We start from the raw sequence: 13638 nt of genomic DNA, 5'->3' as shown, positions 1-13638 counted from the left end.
CTCCATGCTAAACAGGAGAAAGAATATTAATTGAGAGAGTACCTGCAGTGGGGAAAAAGCTGCACCCAAATTAGGTGAGAAGAATGGCTAGAATATTTAACAGAATTCAAGAGTCAGGGGAGCTGAATCCTTGCAACAAGAGCTGTATGCAGCTCCAGTGGAGCTCTTCCCCTCCACCCCCTCCATGCACAACATCCAAGCTTCGAACTGTAGCTCAGAGGAAAAGAAAACATGTCTATAATGAGTTGGGATAGAAATCAAGACTCAAGTTCCAACACACATGAGAATAAATAGAAAGTCAGGCTACTCATGCTGAGAGAGAGCAAGAAGGAAAGTATGGCAACTATGCAAATTAATGTAACAAAAACCCACATAAAGAGAGAGACAGAACTCAGAAGCATAGGACAAAAGACAAAGACTCCAGTCTTGAAGAAAACGTAACCCAAGGAACAGAAGAAAATTTTCTATGAATGTTTTACACTATAAAATATATTAACAAAAGATCATAATAAGAACATAAAGTCAATAAAATGAAAGCTCAGAGACTAGATGACAAAACAACAAAATGAGATGAAGAGAGAGATTTCAAAGCCAAGAAAATAAATTAAGGACCAAAATAATACCAGTGCAGGACAATTAATAACAAAAAAAGGAAGAAAAATATAGACATTAAAGAAAAAAATTAATAATAATGTTATAATAACATTAAGAATAAAAATAATGTCACTTGAGATAAACACATGCCACGAAGAAGAAAAAGATGAAAGCAATTAGAAAGTGAAAGGTATGGGGGAACAAAGATGATATAACATAAGGATAACTGGCAATCTTGAAATCCAGAGACCCGCAAGGGAGAAAAACCTGAATGTGTTCAAACATACAGTTAAGACAATTTTGCTGAAATAAGGAAGAACAGAAGTTAAGACTGGAAGGGCACACTCCTTTGCAGGAAAAAAAAAATTGATGCCGACTTATAATACCAAGCTATTTTCTAAGTCAACTATTAAATGTCAAAGATAAAGAAGGAATTCTTCTGTCATCTGAGTAGCATAAAGAGGACAAATTAGGCTGACTTCAAAAGTTTCTACAGAGCGGCACCAGGGTGGCTGAGTCGCTTAAGCATCTGACTTGATTTTGGTTCTAGTCATGATCTCCAGATTTAGAGACAGAGCTCCATGGCTCTGCACTCTTGGCTTGGAGTCTGCTTGCCCCTCTCTCTCTAATCCTCTCTCCCCCACCGTCTCCCTCTCTCCCTCTCTTAAATAAATAAATAAGATGTTTCTTAAAAAATTTCTACATCATTATTAATCAGAAGGCAGTTAAGCATTATTAATCAGAAGGCAGTTAAGCAATAACCACAAAGTTCCGAGGAAATGAAAATGTGACCAAAGAATATTATACCTAGCCAGTCTGTGATTCAAATATAAAGGCAACCGATAAACATTCTCAAGCACCTAAGAATTCAAAAATCACAAAAGCAGTGAGTCTGCAACTTGAACATCAGTTTGTTAACAAAACTCGGCCAACAAAAAGTGGAATCAAAATAAGGCATTCATGAATATAGAAGCATGGCAAAATGACTGGTGGTGAACCAAAGTCCTTTAAATCCGGAGCTAAGTCTATACAAGTATGAAAAGTATGATTACAGCACATACAACAAATGATATAAACCTTAACTATGTAAAAATATTTAATTATGAAAAATTTTGAATTGGGGGAAAAGTAGTAGAAGTACATAACTGCTAATTTCCCAAACTTTTGCAGAAGTGAATAAAACTAATGCTTTCTAAAAATGGAATAAATAGCTAAAGAGGAAATAAAAATAAAAGTTTTTTTTGTAATCATCCTTCTTGACTATGGAAGAATCTTCTAGAAAGTGATTTCTCTTACGTTTATCCGAAGTTCAGAAAAGTTCTTTGCATTCACATTAGTTTCTTTTTCATTTGTTAAATTCAGGTAAAATAAAATTGAAAACACTTAATTAAAAAGCACATATAATATAATCCTACCTTTATAAAATTACTTCTACATATACCTTTGTATCTTTACATGTATGTACACGAATACATACAGATGCATGTATACCTATCATGAAACATACAGGAAGAGAGAGAATAGTGTAATTTCTGAAATGAAGTTCACCTAATATTAATTATGGGTATTTATAGGTGGTGGGATTTTAAGTAGCATTTCATATTCTTTTTTGTACTTTTATGTATTGCTTGAATTTTTTTTTTATATTGAGTATGTGTCAGTTGAAAAGCAATAATTTCCAAACTTACTGTGGTACCTGCAAAAATACAGATTAATGAAACAGAATTAATAGTCCAGAAATAAACTCTTACATTTATGGTCAATTGATTTTCAACAAGAATTCCAAGACAATTCAATGGAAGGAAAGAATAATCTTTCAACAAGTGATCATGAGACAACTGAATATTCATTCACATGAATGAATGGAGTTAGATCCCTACCTCACATCATATACAAAAATGAACTCAAATGGATAAGAGACCTAAATATAAGAGCTAAAGCTATAAAACACTTAGAAGAAAACAGGAGTAAATCTTCATAACTTTCAATTAGGCAATGTTTTCTTACATAAGATAGCTAACATATAAGCAACCAAGGATAAAAAAAGATAAATTGAACTTTATCAAAATTAAAAACTTTTATGCCACAAAGGGCATTATCAAGTGAAAAGACAACCCATAAAATGAGAAAAAATATTTGCAAATCATATATTTGATAGGGGATCTGAATCTGCAATATATAAAGTACTCTTACAACTCAAAAACAAAAGACAACCCAAATAAAAAATTGGTAAAGGAGCTAAGCAGACATTTCTCCAAAGAAGATATATTAAAAAGCCAATGAACACACGAAGAGATGTTCAACATCCAGGCACCTGGTTGGCTTGGTAGGTCGGTGGAACCTGAGTCTCTTTGATCTCAGGGTCATGAGTTCAAGTATTGTGCGTGGAGCCTACTTAAAAAAAAAAAAAAAATGCTCCACATCATTAGCTATCAGAGAAATGCAAATTAAAACCACAGTGAGATACCACTTCACACCCACAAGGATGGCTACTATTAAAAAAACAACTGTTGGTAAGGATGTGAAAAAATAGGAACACTTGTGCACTGCTGGTGAGAATGTGAAATGGTGCAGTCACTGTGGAAAACAGTATGGCAGTTCCTCAAATACAATGAAAAGACTAGAAGGCAGGAACTCAAACAGGTATTTGTACACAAATGTTCAGAGCAGCATTACTGACAACAGCCAGAAGGTGTAAATTACCCAAGCATTCATCAACGGATGAATGGATAAACACACAAAAAAAATGTGGCAATGTCCATAAAGACAATGGAATATTCAGTTTTTCTTTTCCTTTCTTATTAATACAGTATTTATTTGTCTTTTATCTGTCCAACCCCGAGCCAACCACTTTCCCCAGGCTGTCTGGAGAGGTATAGGAAAAGGAACATACAGGGCAGATGAGACACAGGAGAAAGACCTACGGGAGGTGGACACGGCTCCTTAACATGGCGAAGAGGATGAGAAAGGCCACCGTCAAGCCAAAGAGCCCCATAGTGTCCGAGAGGGCAAAGCCAAGAATGGTGTAGAAGATCTGTTACTTCAGAGAGAGATTCCTGGCATAACCAATGATGAAGCTCTCAAACACAGTCCCAATTCCAGCCCCAGAGCTAGCCACCCCTACCATGGCAGCTCCAGCCCCAATAAAGTTGGCCGCAGCAGATGTCCCTTGAAATGCAGAAGTTGCAGCTAGAAATAAGTGAGGTCAGGGAATGTAGGGCTGCCAGGCTGCTGAGGCTCTCATTTGTCAGTGTCCCCGGTGGTTTTAGCACCACTGCAGACAGTTATCAGCTCAACAGCTGAGAGGTGCTCCTGACCAAGAAGAGGTGGAGAAGAGCATTTCACAGGTCGACATTTTCAGGGAATGAAGGGCTGTAGCAGGAGAGCTGTTCCCAGTACAGAGAGGACTGGAATATTCAATCTTAAAAAGGAAGGCAATTCTGACATGTGCTGCACCATGGATGAACCTTGAAGACATTATGCTCAGTGAAATAAGCCAGTAGTCACAAAAGGACAAATATTGTTCAATTCCACTTATATGAGGTATCTGGAGCAGTCAAACTCCTAGAGACAGAAAGTAGAGTGATGGTTGCCAGGGGCTGGGAGAGAAGGAAACAAGGTGGAATTATTGTTTAATGGATCTGAGTTTCAGTCTGGGAAGATTAAAACATTCTAAAGATGCCTCGTGCTGACGGTTGCACAACAATGTGAATGTAGTTAACGTGCTGACCTTTACATTTTACAGTGGTTAAAATGGTAAGTTTTGTTATATATGTTTTACAAAAGTTTAAAAAGTAAAATTTGAAATAAAGGAATGAAGTGTTGCTCCGTGCTACCACATGAACCCAGAGCACACTGTGCTACATAAGAGAATCCATCACGGAAGGTCACGTATTCTATGATTCCACTTATGTGGAATGTCCAGAAGAGGCGAACCCAGAGACACAGATATTAGGTTTGCAGTTGTCTGGAGCTGGGGTGGGGGTGGGGGCGGGGGGTGGAAGTGGGGCAGTGACAACTAATGGATATGAGGCTTCTTGTGGGGCTGATGAAAATATTCTGAAAATGGCAGAGTGGTGAGGGTTGCACAACCTCATGCATATACTGAAACCACTGACTTGTACACTTTAAAAGGGTGAAATTTATGGCATATGGATTTTATCTCTATAAAGCTGTCATGAAAAACCAATAAATCTGCTGTTCAGAAAAGATAAACAAAAGAAAACCTGAGCGACCTGGTAGACAGGGCACTAAGTATTCCAACAGGAAGTTGACATCAGCACCTCAGAAGTCAAGGGACGGGCAACGTGCTCATTTAACACTGCAGTAGTTCAGTGTGCAGTGGTTTTAGCCAGTGGGAGTTTGGGCTAATTGGTCTACCAAGCCATGTAAAACTTCTGAGCCTATTTTCAAAATGCCTTTCCAAATATATGTTTAGGAAGGTTCCCCTTTCCCCCCAGCCAAAAGAAAAAAAGAATGTAGGGGCAAGGAATAGTCTTGTTACACTCATGCTACTCCCACCGTATGTGTTCAGGCTGTACACACCCATACGTCACATCTAACACGTGGACAACACGACTTCAGAACTGTATGAGCACCACTGTCAAATGTCAAGAACACCCAGTGGACCAATCTGTGTTGAGGCTGCATCCTCTATTCTCTGTCAGTTATGAGCACTGTTTTCAGAGCCTCTCTCTCTTTGCAAACTTTCTCGCTATGTGCAGCTTGGCCCGACATCAGTATAAGCTGACTGTCTCTCTCTGATAGTTTGGGGGCCAGGCTGTCTGAATATTTCAGTGTATCTTGTTATTAATCAATTTGTTCACCGAATATGTACGCTACACATACGGTATGCCAACTGTATATTGGTGGTGAGATAAAGAGCATTGTCTGACCTTGTTGAGCTCATGCACAGAATGGAGGAGATAGAAAAAGAACAAATGGATCCACCAATGACAATATAATTATGAATCATGGCAATGACAATGAAGGCAATGAAAAGGGCAAAGGGCAAAAATAACATGGCGGGTACATTATCTGTTCAGCAGGGGTGACTCTGAGATTATGGTATTCAAGCTAAGACAAAAGGATAAGAAGAAGCCAACCTTGCAAAAATCATTCCAGATAGAGGGAAGAGCAGGCTTGCATTGTTTTTGTTTTTAAGGTCACGTAAGGTGAGACTATCCACATCCCTGTGCACAGGACAGCTTTGGGTTACGGTCTGTCCCAAAGCTATAGGGAGATCCCCCTCCCCGAAACAACACTTCCCCGTGTTCACCTCATTAACTCCATACTTTTCTTAGTGCATTAAATCGTAAATCTTCTCCCTACTTTTTGATACTTTTGATACTTTTTGATACTAGTCCCCACACGCCACATACCCCCCAATTATATATCATGGACTCATGACGACTCACAAATTACCTGGGAAAGAATCAACTGCCCATGAAATGTGTGCACATATTTTCTTAAAAATGCAAAATAGGTCTCATCTCCAAGTCTTTGGGCAAGGAACCGGAGAAGGAAATAGCCCTAGAAGAAAGGAAGGGAAAAAAAGGATGTCTATCATGGGTTCATGAGAAAGCTGCTTACTATGCAGCCAACTCTAACCTCCCACCAGTGCTTTTTGCACATAGATAATGTTCTGCCTGACCTGTAAGGGGCTGCCCTTCAGATTCTTCCCAGTAAGGCTGGACCTGGAAATTAGGGAACGACTATTTTGCTTTCAACCCTTCTGTTAATGGTATCACCATCTCAGTTTTCCTCAGTTTACATGAAGCCTGATGTCTATCGTGGACCAAAAGTGAGGAGGGGCCCAGCTCCTGTCTCCCTCAGCTAGCAGGAAAAGCCTTCGCAACATAAAATATTTCCTTATTCCTTCTGTCGTCCACTTGGAACCTAACAGCAATTTCAAGATTCTGCTCTTCAAAACTGACATGAAACAGAGAGAAGGGAAGTACAGGGCTGGGAAACTGTATTCATGTATCATTTTGGGGGTATGGAGTGTTTTAAATACTGGACTCTCAGATACCTGCCCAGTCAAATGACATTACAATGTGGAAAGTCTCTTTGTTGTGCCCCAGCCCTATTTATATGTTTATATGTATAACCTGAACAGTATTCTCCCATAACAACTGGCTTCTGCCCCTTTGATGCACTTACCTTTAGGTAATGAACCTGCATGAAGACCTTCTCGGGATTGAGCCCGTGTTTGATGACAGAAGATCCTGAGTCACTCACATGGCCAGTTTTCTCTTTATTGGGTCTAAAATGATGCGGTAAAATTTCATTTCAGTATGCACATTTTTCAATAATTAGATCCTAATATCATCTTATTTCTTATTTGCAAAGTTGCTCAACAGTGTCTGAGGTCTATTCAATTGTACCAGGTATAATTTAAAACAGTTTATATTATAAATTCATATATTAAACAAGGAGGGATTTATATTTGGGTTGGCAACCTGAGGTTGGCTATTGGCAATATTTTACATCATCTTATCCAAGATGAAAGCTTGCCAGACCCTCAAGGAATCTGAGTCCCAATATGAATTATTTAAGAACCTAAGGGCTTTTCTTTTAGTGGGACTGATGGACTGGGAAATGCAATGGAAAACGCAGCTTTACTCAGAAGGGCAAGGAACTAATATCTTTAAAAAAAATTTTCTGAAAGCCCCAATGTTATCCACTTCTCTCAATTTGCATTTAAGCAGTTAAGGTTTAAGAAATATTTGTACTCTGGGGGTACCTGGGTGGCTCAGTGGGTTAAAGCCTCTGCCTTCAGCTCAGGTCATGATCTCAGGGTCCTGGGATCAAGCCCCACATCAGGCTCTCTGCTCAGCAGGGAGCCTGCTTCCCTCTTTCTCTCTCTCTGCCTGCCTCTCTGCCTACTTGTGATCTCTCTCTCTCTCTCTGTCAAATAAATAAAATCTTTAAAAAGAAAAAAGAAAGGACTGTGCCTTTAAAAAAAAAAAAAGAAATATTTGTACTCTGAAGCCATTTTATTTTATTTTTTATTTTATTTTTTTTTAAAGATTTTATTTATTTATTTGACAGATCACAAATAGGCAGAGAAGCAGGCAGAGAGAGAGAGAGGGGGAAGCAGGCCCCCCGCTGAGCAGAAAGCCCGATGTGGGACTTGATCCCAGGACCCTGTGATCTTGACCTGAGCTGAAGGCAGAGGCTTAACCCACTGAGCCACCCAGGTGCCCCTGAAGCCATTTTAGAATATCAAAAGCAAAAACAAAAGTCATAGCAGCCCATGTTTTCAGAACAGGTAGAGGCATTAACAGCATACACTTTAACCTGTTCCTTTCACAAATGAGAGGAACTAAGGCACACAGAAATAAGTCTGCAACCCAAGTCTCATAGCTCATTTTGAGTCATGGTGACATCAGCATTGTAACCAATGTCTACTTTTACCTATCAGGGTGCTTTCCATTTTGCTCTATAGCTTTAAGTATTCTTTTTTAAGATTTATCTTTTTATTTGAGAGAGAGAGAGAGAGAGAAGAGCTGGGGGGAAGGGGCAGAGGGAGAAGGTGAGAGTCTTAAGCAGACTCCCGGCTGAGCACAGAGCGCGATTGCGGGGCTCGATCTCATGACCCTGAGATCGTGACCTGAGCCAAAACCAAGAGTCGGACGCTTAACCAACTGTACCACCAGGTGACCCTATAACTTTAAGTATTTAAAGTATTAAGTATTTTTTAAAAAATCTAAATGAGCGACAAGGTGTTTACAGCTTTCAGCTGTTCTAAAACCAGTCGTTAACTGGACAGACAGACTGAAGAGTATGATTTGGGGTGAGGAGAGGCAAGAGCTGACCAGCGGAGTGGCACGTCAGAAAGGGCGGGAGCTTATTTTTCAAAAGTAGTGTGGTGTCACAAGGTACGTGGCTTTCAGAATCCAAGAGAACCGGTGCTGAATCTCAACCCCACTGGCAGATTACTTAAATTCTCTTATCCTCAATTTACTCATGTGCAAACGGGGAATAATCCCACCCAACTCCCCCGTTCCTGTGGGGAATAACTGAGATACTATACAAAGCCCTAGCAAGGGCCAGATCTACAAAAATTACTCCATAAACTTAATAGGATAGTCTAAATTTGTTAGCAATTAATACTGCTAAATTCAAGGTTGTTCATCCGATGTTAGAGGCAATGGGTTTCAGTGGCCCATCCACTTAATTCCATATGGTCACAGATACCAACGTGTGGCAATGCTGGACCCAAATGGAAGTGCCTGAAGATGGCCCACTTTGCCAGTCAGGACATCTGCAGTGTGTTCTAGCCAGAACCTCTGATTAGGTCTCTGCAGAGTATTCTAGGTTATCTCACCAGAAAGAAGGCACGGGACCAGCAGATTCCTAAAGCAGAGACAACAACCGGCCACCAGAGCTAACTGCATAGTTTCCATTTTTGTGCTTGATCCCTGACTTACATACATGACCATACTTGCAATGATAACTAGTCTCTTTCATCTTCATTTAAGACTCCATTGAAAAGCACCATCTTTATTCCTGCTCTCCAGTGTGTCCTGGGACTAAGGGTTTTTCTAAAGAAAACCACCCTGGCGTTGACAGGCAAAGTCCACCCCCCACAGCCCTGGCAGAAGGACGGCTTCTCAGTCAGCCTAAATCCAAACCAGCTTTCCCAGCCCCAAGAGGAACAGACTTGTTGTGAGCCTCTTATGCCTTAAGCTTTGTACTGAGACCATCAGAAGGGGAGGGACACAGAGGACCGACGTAAATCTCAGCTCCAAAGGTTGGCTTCTAGCTCAAGTTCCTAGTGACGCCTGTTGTTGGTGCTTTTTTCCCCTTTGCCTAAATATGTCCTTCCAGAAAGCATCCCTCTCTTACTTTCTTCTTTCACCTTCTCCAAATGAAGAAGTGTTCAAGAAAATTCTTTAAGGCTGACAGCATCCAAGGCAAATATACGAGTCCCCAAGAGATTCCTTTTAAAGTAGGCGTCGTGCTGGAGAGAGCAGTGTGCAGGGAAGCTTTATAAGAAATCTAAGGGAGTGGTTTTTACAAGGAAAAATACTCCATGAATGGGAAAAAGGTGACTTCCATTTCTGTGCTACTCCATCTCTCATGATGCCTCTTATTCCAGGTCTAGGCAGAGAGACAAAGCACGGACACAAAGCAGGAAACAAATCAATTCCCCCTTCATGCAAAAACAGATGACTTGCCCAGAAAGACTACATGCCCATGTATGACTCCATTTAAATAATTATGGTCAAGGAACAGGCAAAAGAGACTGATGGGGACAGAGACCAGAATAACCAGAATAATGGTTATCCTTGGGGGTGAGTACTGACAGAGCAGGGAAAAAGAGGAAGGTTTCTGAGATACTGGGAATGTTCTATATATTGATCTCAGTGGTGCTTTCACAAGGATACAGAATAAAAATCTGCTGAGCCATCTAGAAATACCTATATACTTTAGGTATGTAACATTTCAATCAGAAAGTTAAGAAAAAAATAGATGCATGCAAAGCAGTACATGTTTTGTGAAGAATGAAAGAGAATTAGTCTAGGAAAGGAGTTTTGCTGTTCACGTACCATGAACATAAGATGAAGATTAACTAAGCCCTCTGAGCACCTGAGCACCAGTGAAGTATGTTTTTTTTTTTTTTTTTTTTTTTGCAGTATGTATTTTAAATGATGCCAGGAGAGGCAGAAAGAACTGTGGCAGACACAGACACCTGGCTCAGCCCCATTCTCATCTACCTTCTTTCTTGCCTCTTATACAATTAAATCTGAAAAGCAAAATGCTCAATTTCCAAGTGTCTCGGCAGCTATGAATAGTCAAAAGACATGGTCCAGGCCAATGAGACAAAAGCAGACATCTACTGTAGTTGAGGTGGGGTTCTGGGAAAGCTTTTGCTTTCCTTACAATAGCCAGAAGTATGATTGGTAGATGGAGGCACAGCAGCCACCTTGCAACCAGGAGACAGTAAGTCACTACGCTATGGAGACCAGAATCCATCAAATGAAAGAAAGTAAACAGTCTTTAATGATCATTCAGCTGTTGGCCAGCCCAAGACTGACTACCTTCAAACCTTTTATTGTCTAAGTAAAGGAACTCTCGTTTGTTTAAGTCAAGATTGCTTTACTAGTCTATTAATTATAGCCAGATTCATTCCTAATGGATGAAGAACTGAACTATTACTATCAGCTCCCACTTCCTGTTATTCCCCAGTGCCAGGTACTCTGCCAAGCTCTTCCTACATATATCCTGTCCTACCCTCCGAAGAACCTGCTGGGGCAGGTACTATGATTATGCCCATTTAAAGCACTGGAAAGTGAGACCTGGAAAAGACCACAAAGCTAATTAGTGGCAGAGTTGAGGCTGGAACCCGAGTTCATGGAACACCGAAGTCCTTGCTGAACACTGAGACCTCCCCAAGACCCCGGCCCCCAGACTGGCTGTGCCAGAGAGAAGTGGAGAAACTGAGAAAAGTTGTTTACCCTCCCCGAAGCTCAGCTCCTTACCTACAGAGAGTGTGAGGAGGCTCAGATCATTTGGAAGCACTCTGTAAACACAAAAGTGTTAAGCATCTCTTGAACTTACACACCAGTGTTTATTCCTGTGGCTGGAATACATGGAATGTGAGAGATCAAGTTACCAAGGTCGTTTGTGCTTAAATGCCCCTGGTTTCTGTTGTACCTGGCACCAACTCTAACAACCAAGATTAGCATGACCTTTCCCTTCCTGCCTTCTTACTCTTCCACTGTGCTCAGAAGCAATATGGACATCGAAAGAGCTGTCAGATAGCAGTGGTATTTGATACACAGTGATCTGACTTAGAATCAAACCTCCCGAAGAAAGGACTGATTCTGCAGGAGGGTCACCAAAGGTGGGATTTGGGAAAATGCCTCAGGAAGGTGCTCAGGCGTGTCCGCTTGGGTCCGAACACCTTTGGCTCTGCCACAGCCCCAACGGGCCGTCTGCCAGCATTCTGCATCTCCTATCCCTTGGCAGCAGAAGCGAGAGCCACGAGATATCTTCATCTATAAATTTGCTACTCTAGTGCCTGAGCCAGAGACTAAGCATCCCAGACATGAGACAGAAAGAAACGAGACAATATCCTTTCCGTGATTCAACACACTTGTCTGTCTCTCGATCACGGCTGAAGCACACGGCATGAAGGGCCAGGAGCAGGCCCTCACTCACCCCACCACGACGGAGGAAGTTCAATAGTACCCTTGTGCAGAAACGGGTCTCACGGTACTTAGCTGAGCCCTAAGTACACAGGTGAGACCTATGGGGAAAGCAATCCGACACCCCAGTTAAGAGTTTGGGGTGAATCTTGACTCTGCCACTTAAGTACCATATGAAACACACAACTTCATGAAGCCCGATCCTTCGTCTGTGGAAAGGGGATAGTGGTCGTGACCATGACACCTCGTCAGGCTGCCGTAGCACCCAACAGCGCTTTGCCAGAGCTTCTGTTGGCATTTTGTAAGCCCAGCATGAATATGCTGCTGTTTTGGTTATCACATGTTCTGAGTGGAGTTCAGGGAATGCCGCTGACCCTGCCTCTGACAGGAGAAACCATTCACAAGACCTCACTCTGCAGCGCTACCTATTCTCATGGGAAGCTGGGCGAAGAGTATACAGGACCTCTTATTTTAGTAATTTCTTGTTAGCCTAAAATCATTCCAAAATAAGTATTTTAAAGAAGACGTGGCACATACATGAGCCCTTCTGCCTTTCTTTGTGAAACCGAACTTTGAGTTTAAACCCTTTAGGGGTTGGTCTTTTAAGCTGCTCCCTGCTGAATCATCAGAAAACAAACAGAAAGAAAGAACAAATTTCATGTGTTGCCTAAAGTTCTAGAGAGCGAGGCGTGGGCAGATTCCTGACACCCATGCCCACAGTCCACACCACTCTGTGAGAAGATTATACTACATTTCTGGGTATTAAAAAAAAAAAAAAAAAAAAAAAGGAAAAGGAAGGCGGAATGATTGGAAGTACAGGAATCTTATATCCTCCATTAGTTCTTGCAACAATGTTCCCCTCTGTAAAATATGCCTCCTTGCCACTGACCTGACTACCAGAGAGAAGCAGAGATAGTCATGCACACCTTTAATAAATGACATTGTATCATGTCAGGGCTACTGTTTGGCAAGTTTGATTATCTGTGTGCTTTTCACAATGGATTTAACAGTTATCCAGCCTGAAGCTTCTTCCCCGTCAGGGACCATTATCCTGTCGCCGACACAGCAGGTATTGCTCTGGTGTTGAAAAAGGCAATTGCTGAGATGATATAAGACAGAAGGAGGCTTCCCTCTGAGGAGCCAGAGGAAAGTGACAATGGTATATTCTGTCCCCTGACGGTGAAAGGAGCCAGTGGTTGGAGATGTCAGCTGCTGAAGAAGGTGACAAGGAAAGATTCTGTAGTTAGCAGAACTGTAGAAAACACGAACAGTCCACAAATTTTGATAAGCAGCGTAGGAACATGAAAGATGAAATTCAGAAAAGTAGGAGGTAATGACCATCAGTACGAAACCAAAACAGTCCTCAGGTTTTGAGTGGTCATAATAAGATATTCCTAAGAAACATAATCCCAGAGAAAAAACAAAGAACAGATGCATATAATGGTCTGAGCTATATATTACCATATTCAACATAGCAAGGGAGAATCTGGACATGTTTTCAAAGGAGATGAGAAGAAAATAGAGGGCACAGACCCCACTGTGACTGCGCAGGATGTTTCCCTAAGGTGAATTTTCAGAGGATATGTTCAAAAGATGGAAGTGGGGGACGGGGGGGGGTTATGCTGGAGAAAGAAAAAAAACAAAAAACAAAAACCCAAAGATAAATACAAGAGCCGAGAAGCTGTAAAATCCTTGCCAAGAAGGTGAAAAGTCAAAATGAGCTGATGCTAATGGAGAATGTCCAGGACAACGAAAGGGGCTTTAGAAATCATGTTCAGAGCATAAAGAAGACCAGCTGTTAAGAGGTGATAGAACCAACATAACTACCTGACTCCAACTTTGCTCCAACCTTCCCGCTAGGGAGAATGATGTACATGGTGGAGCG

General features: G+C 41.2%; 1 protein-coding gene across 3 annotated transcripts in view; it reads right to left on the bottom strand.

The window, feature by feature from the left end:
* Positions 1–13638, bottom strand: part of LOC111139084 (chromosome unknown C9orf3 homolog) — a 353105-nt gene that overhangs the window by 123423 nt on the left and 216044 nt on the right. For all 3 annotated transcript variants that reach the window (XM_022491219.1, XM_022491218.1, XM_022491220.1), the window contains exons 8-9: positions 6757–6859; positions 6019–6126 (exon numbers count right to left, since the gene is read on the bottom strand). In XM_022491219.1, coding sequence (XP_022346927.1) covers positions 6019–6126; positions 6757–6859 — 211 coding nt within the window. The remainder of the gene's footprint in view (positions 1–6018; positions 6127–6756; positions 6860–13638) is intronic.

Source organism: Enhydra lutris, unplaced genomic scaffold (genome assembly GCF_002288905.1).
Source record: "Enhydra lutris kenyoni isolate GAN:26980312 unplaced genomic scaffold, ASM228890v2 scaffoldscaffold95, whole genome shotgun sequence".
NCBI classification, from domain to species: domain Eukaryota; kingdom Metazoa; phylum Chordata; class Mammalia; order Carnivora; family Mustelidae; genus Enhydra; species Enhydra lutris.
This window is presented reverse-complemented; position numbering and strand designations above follow the sequence as displayed.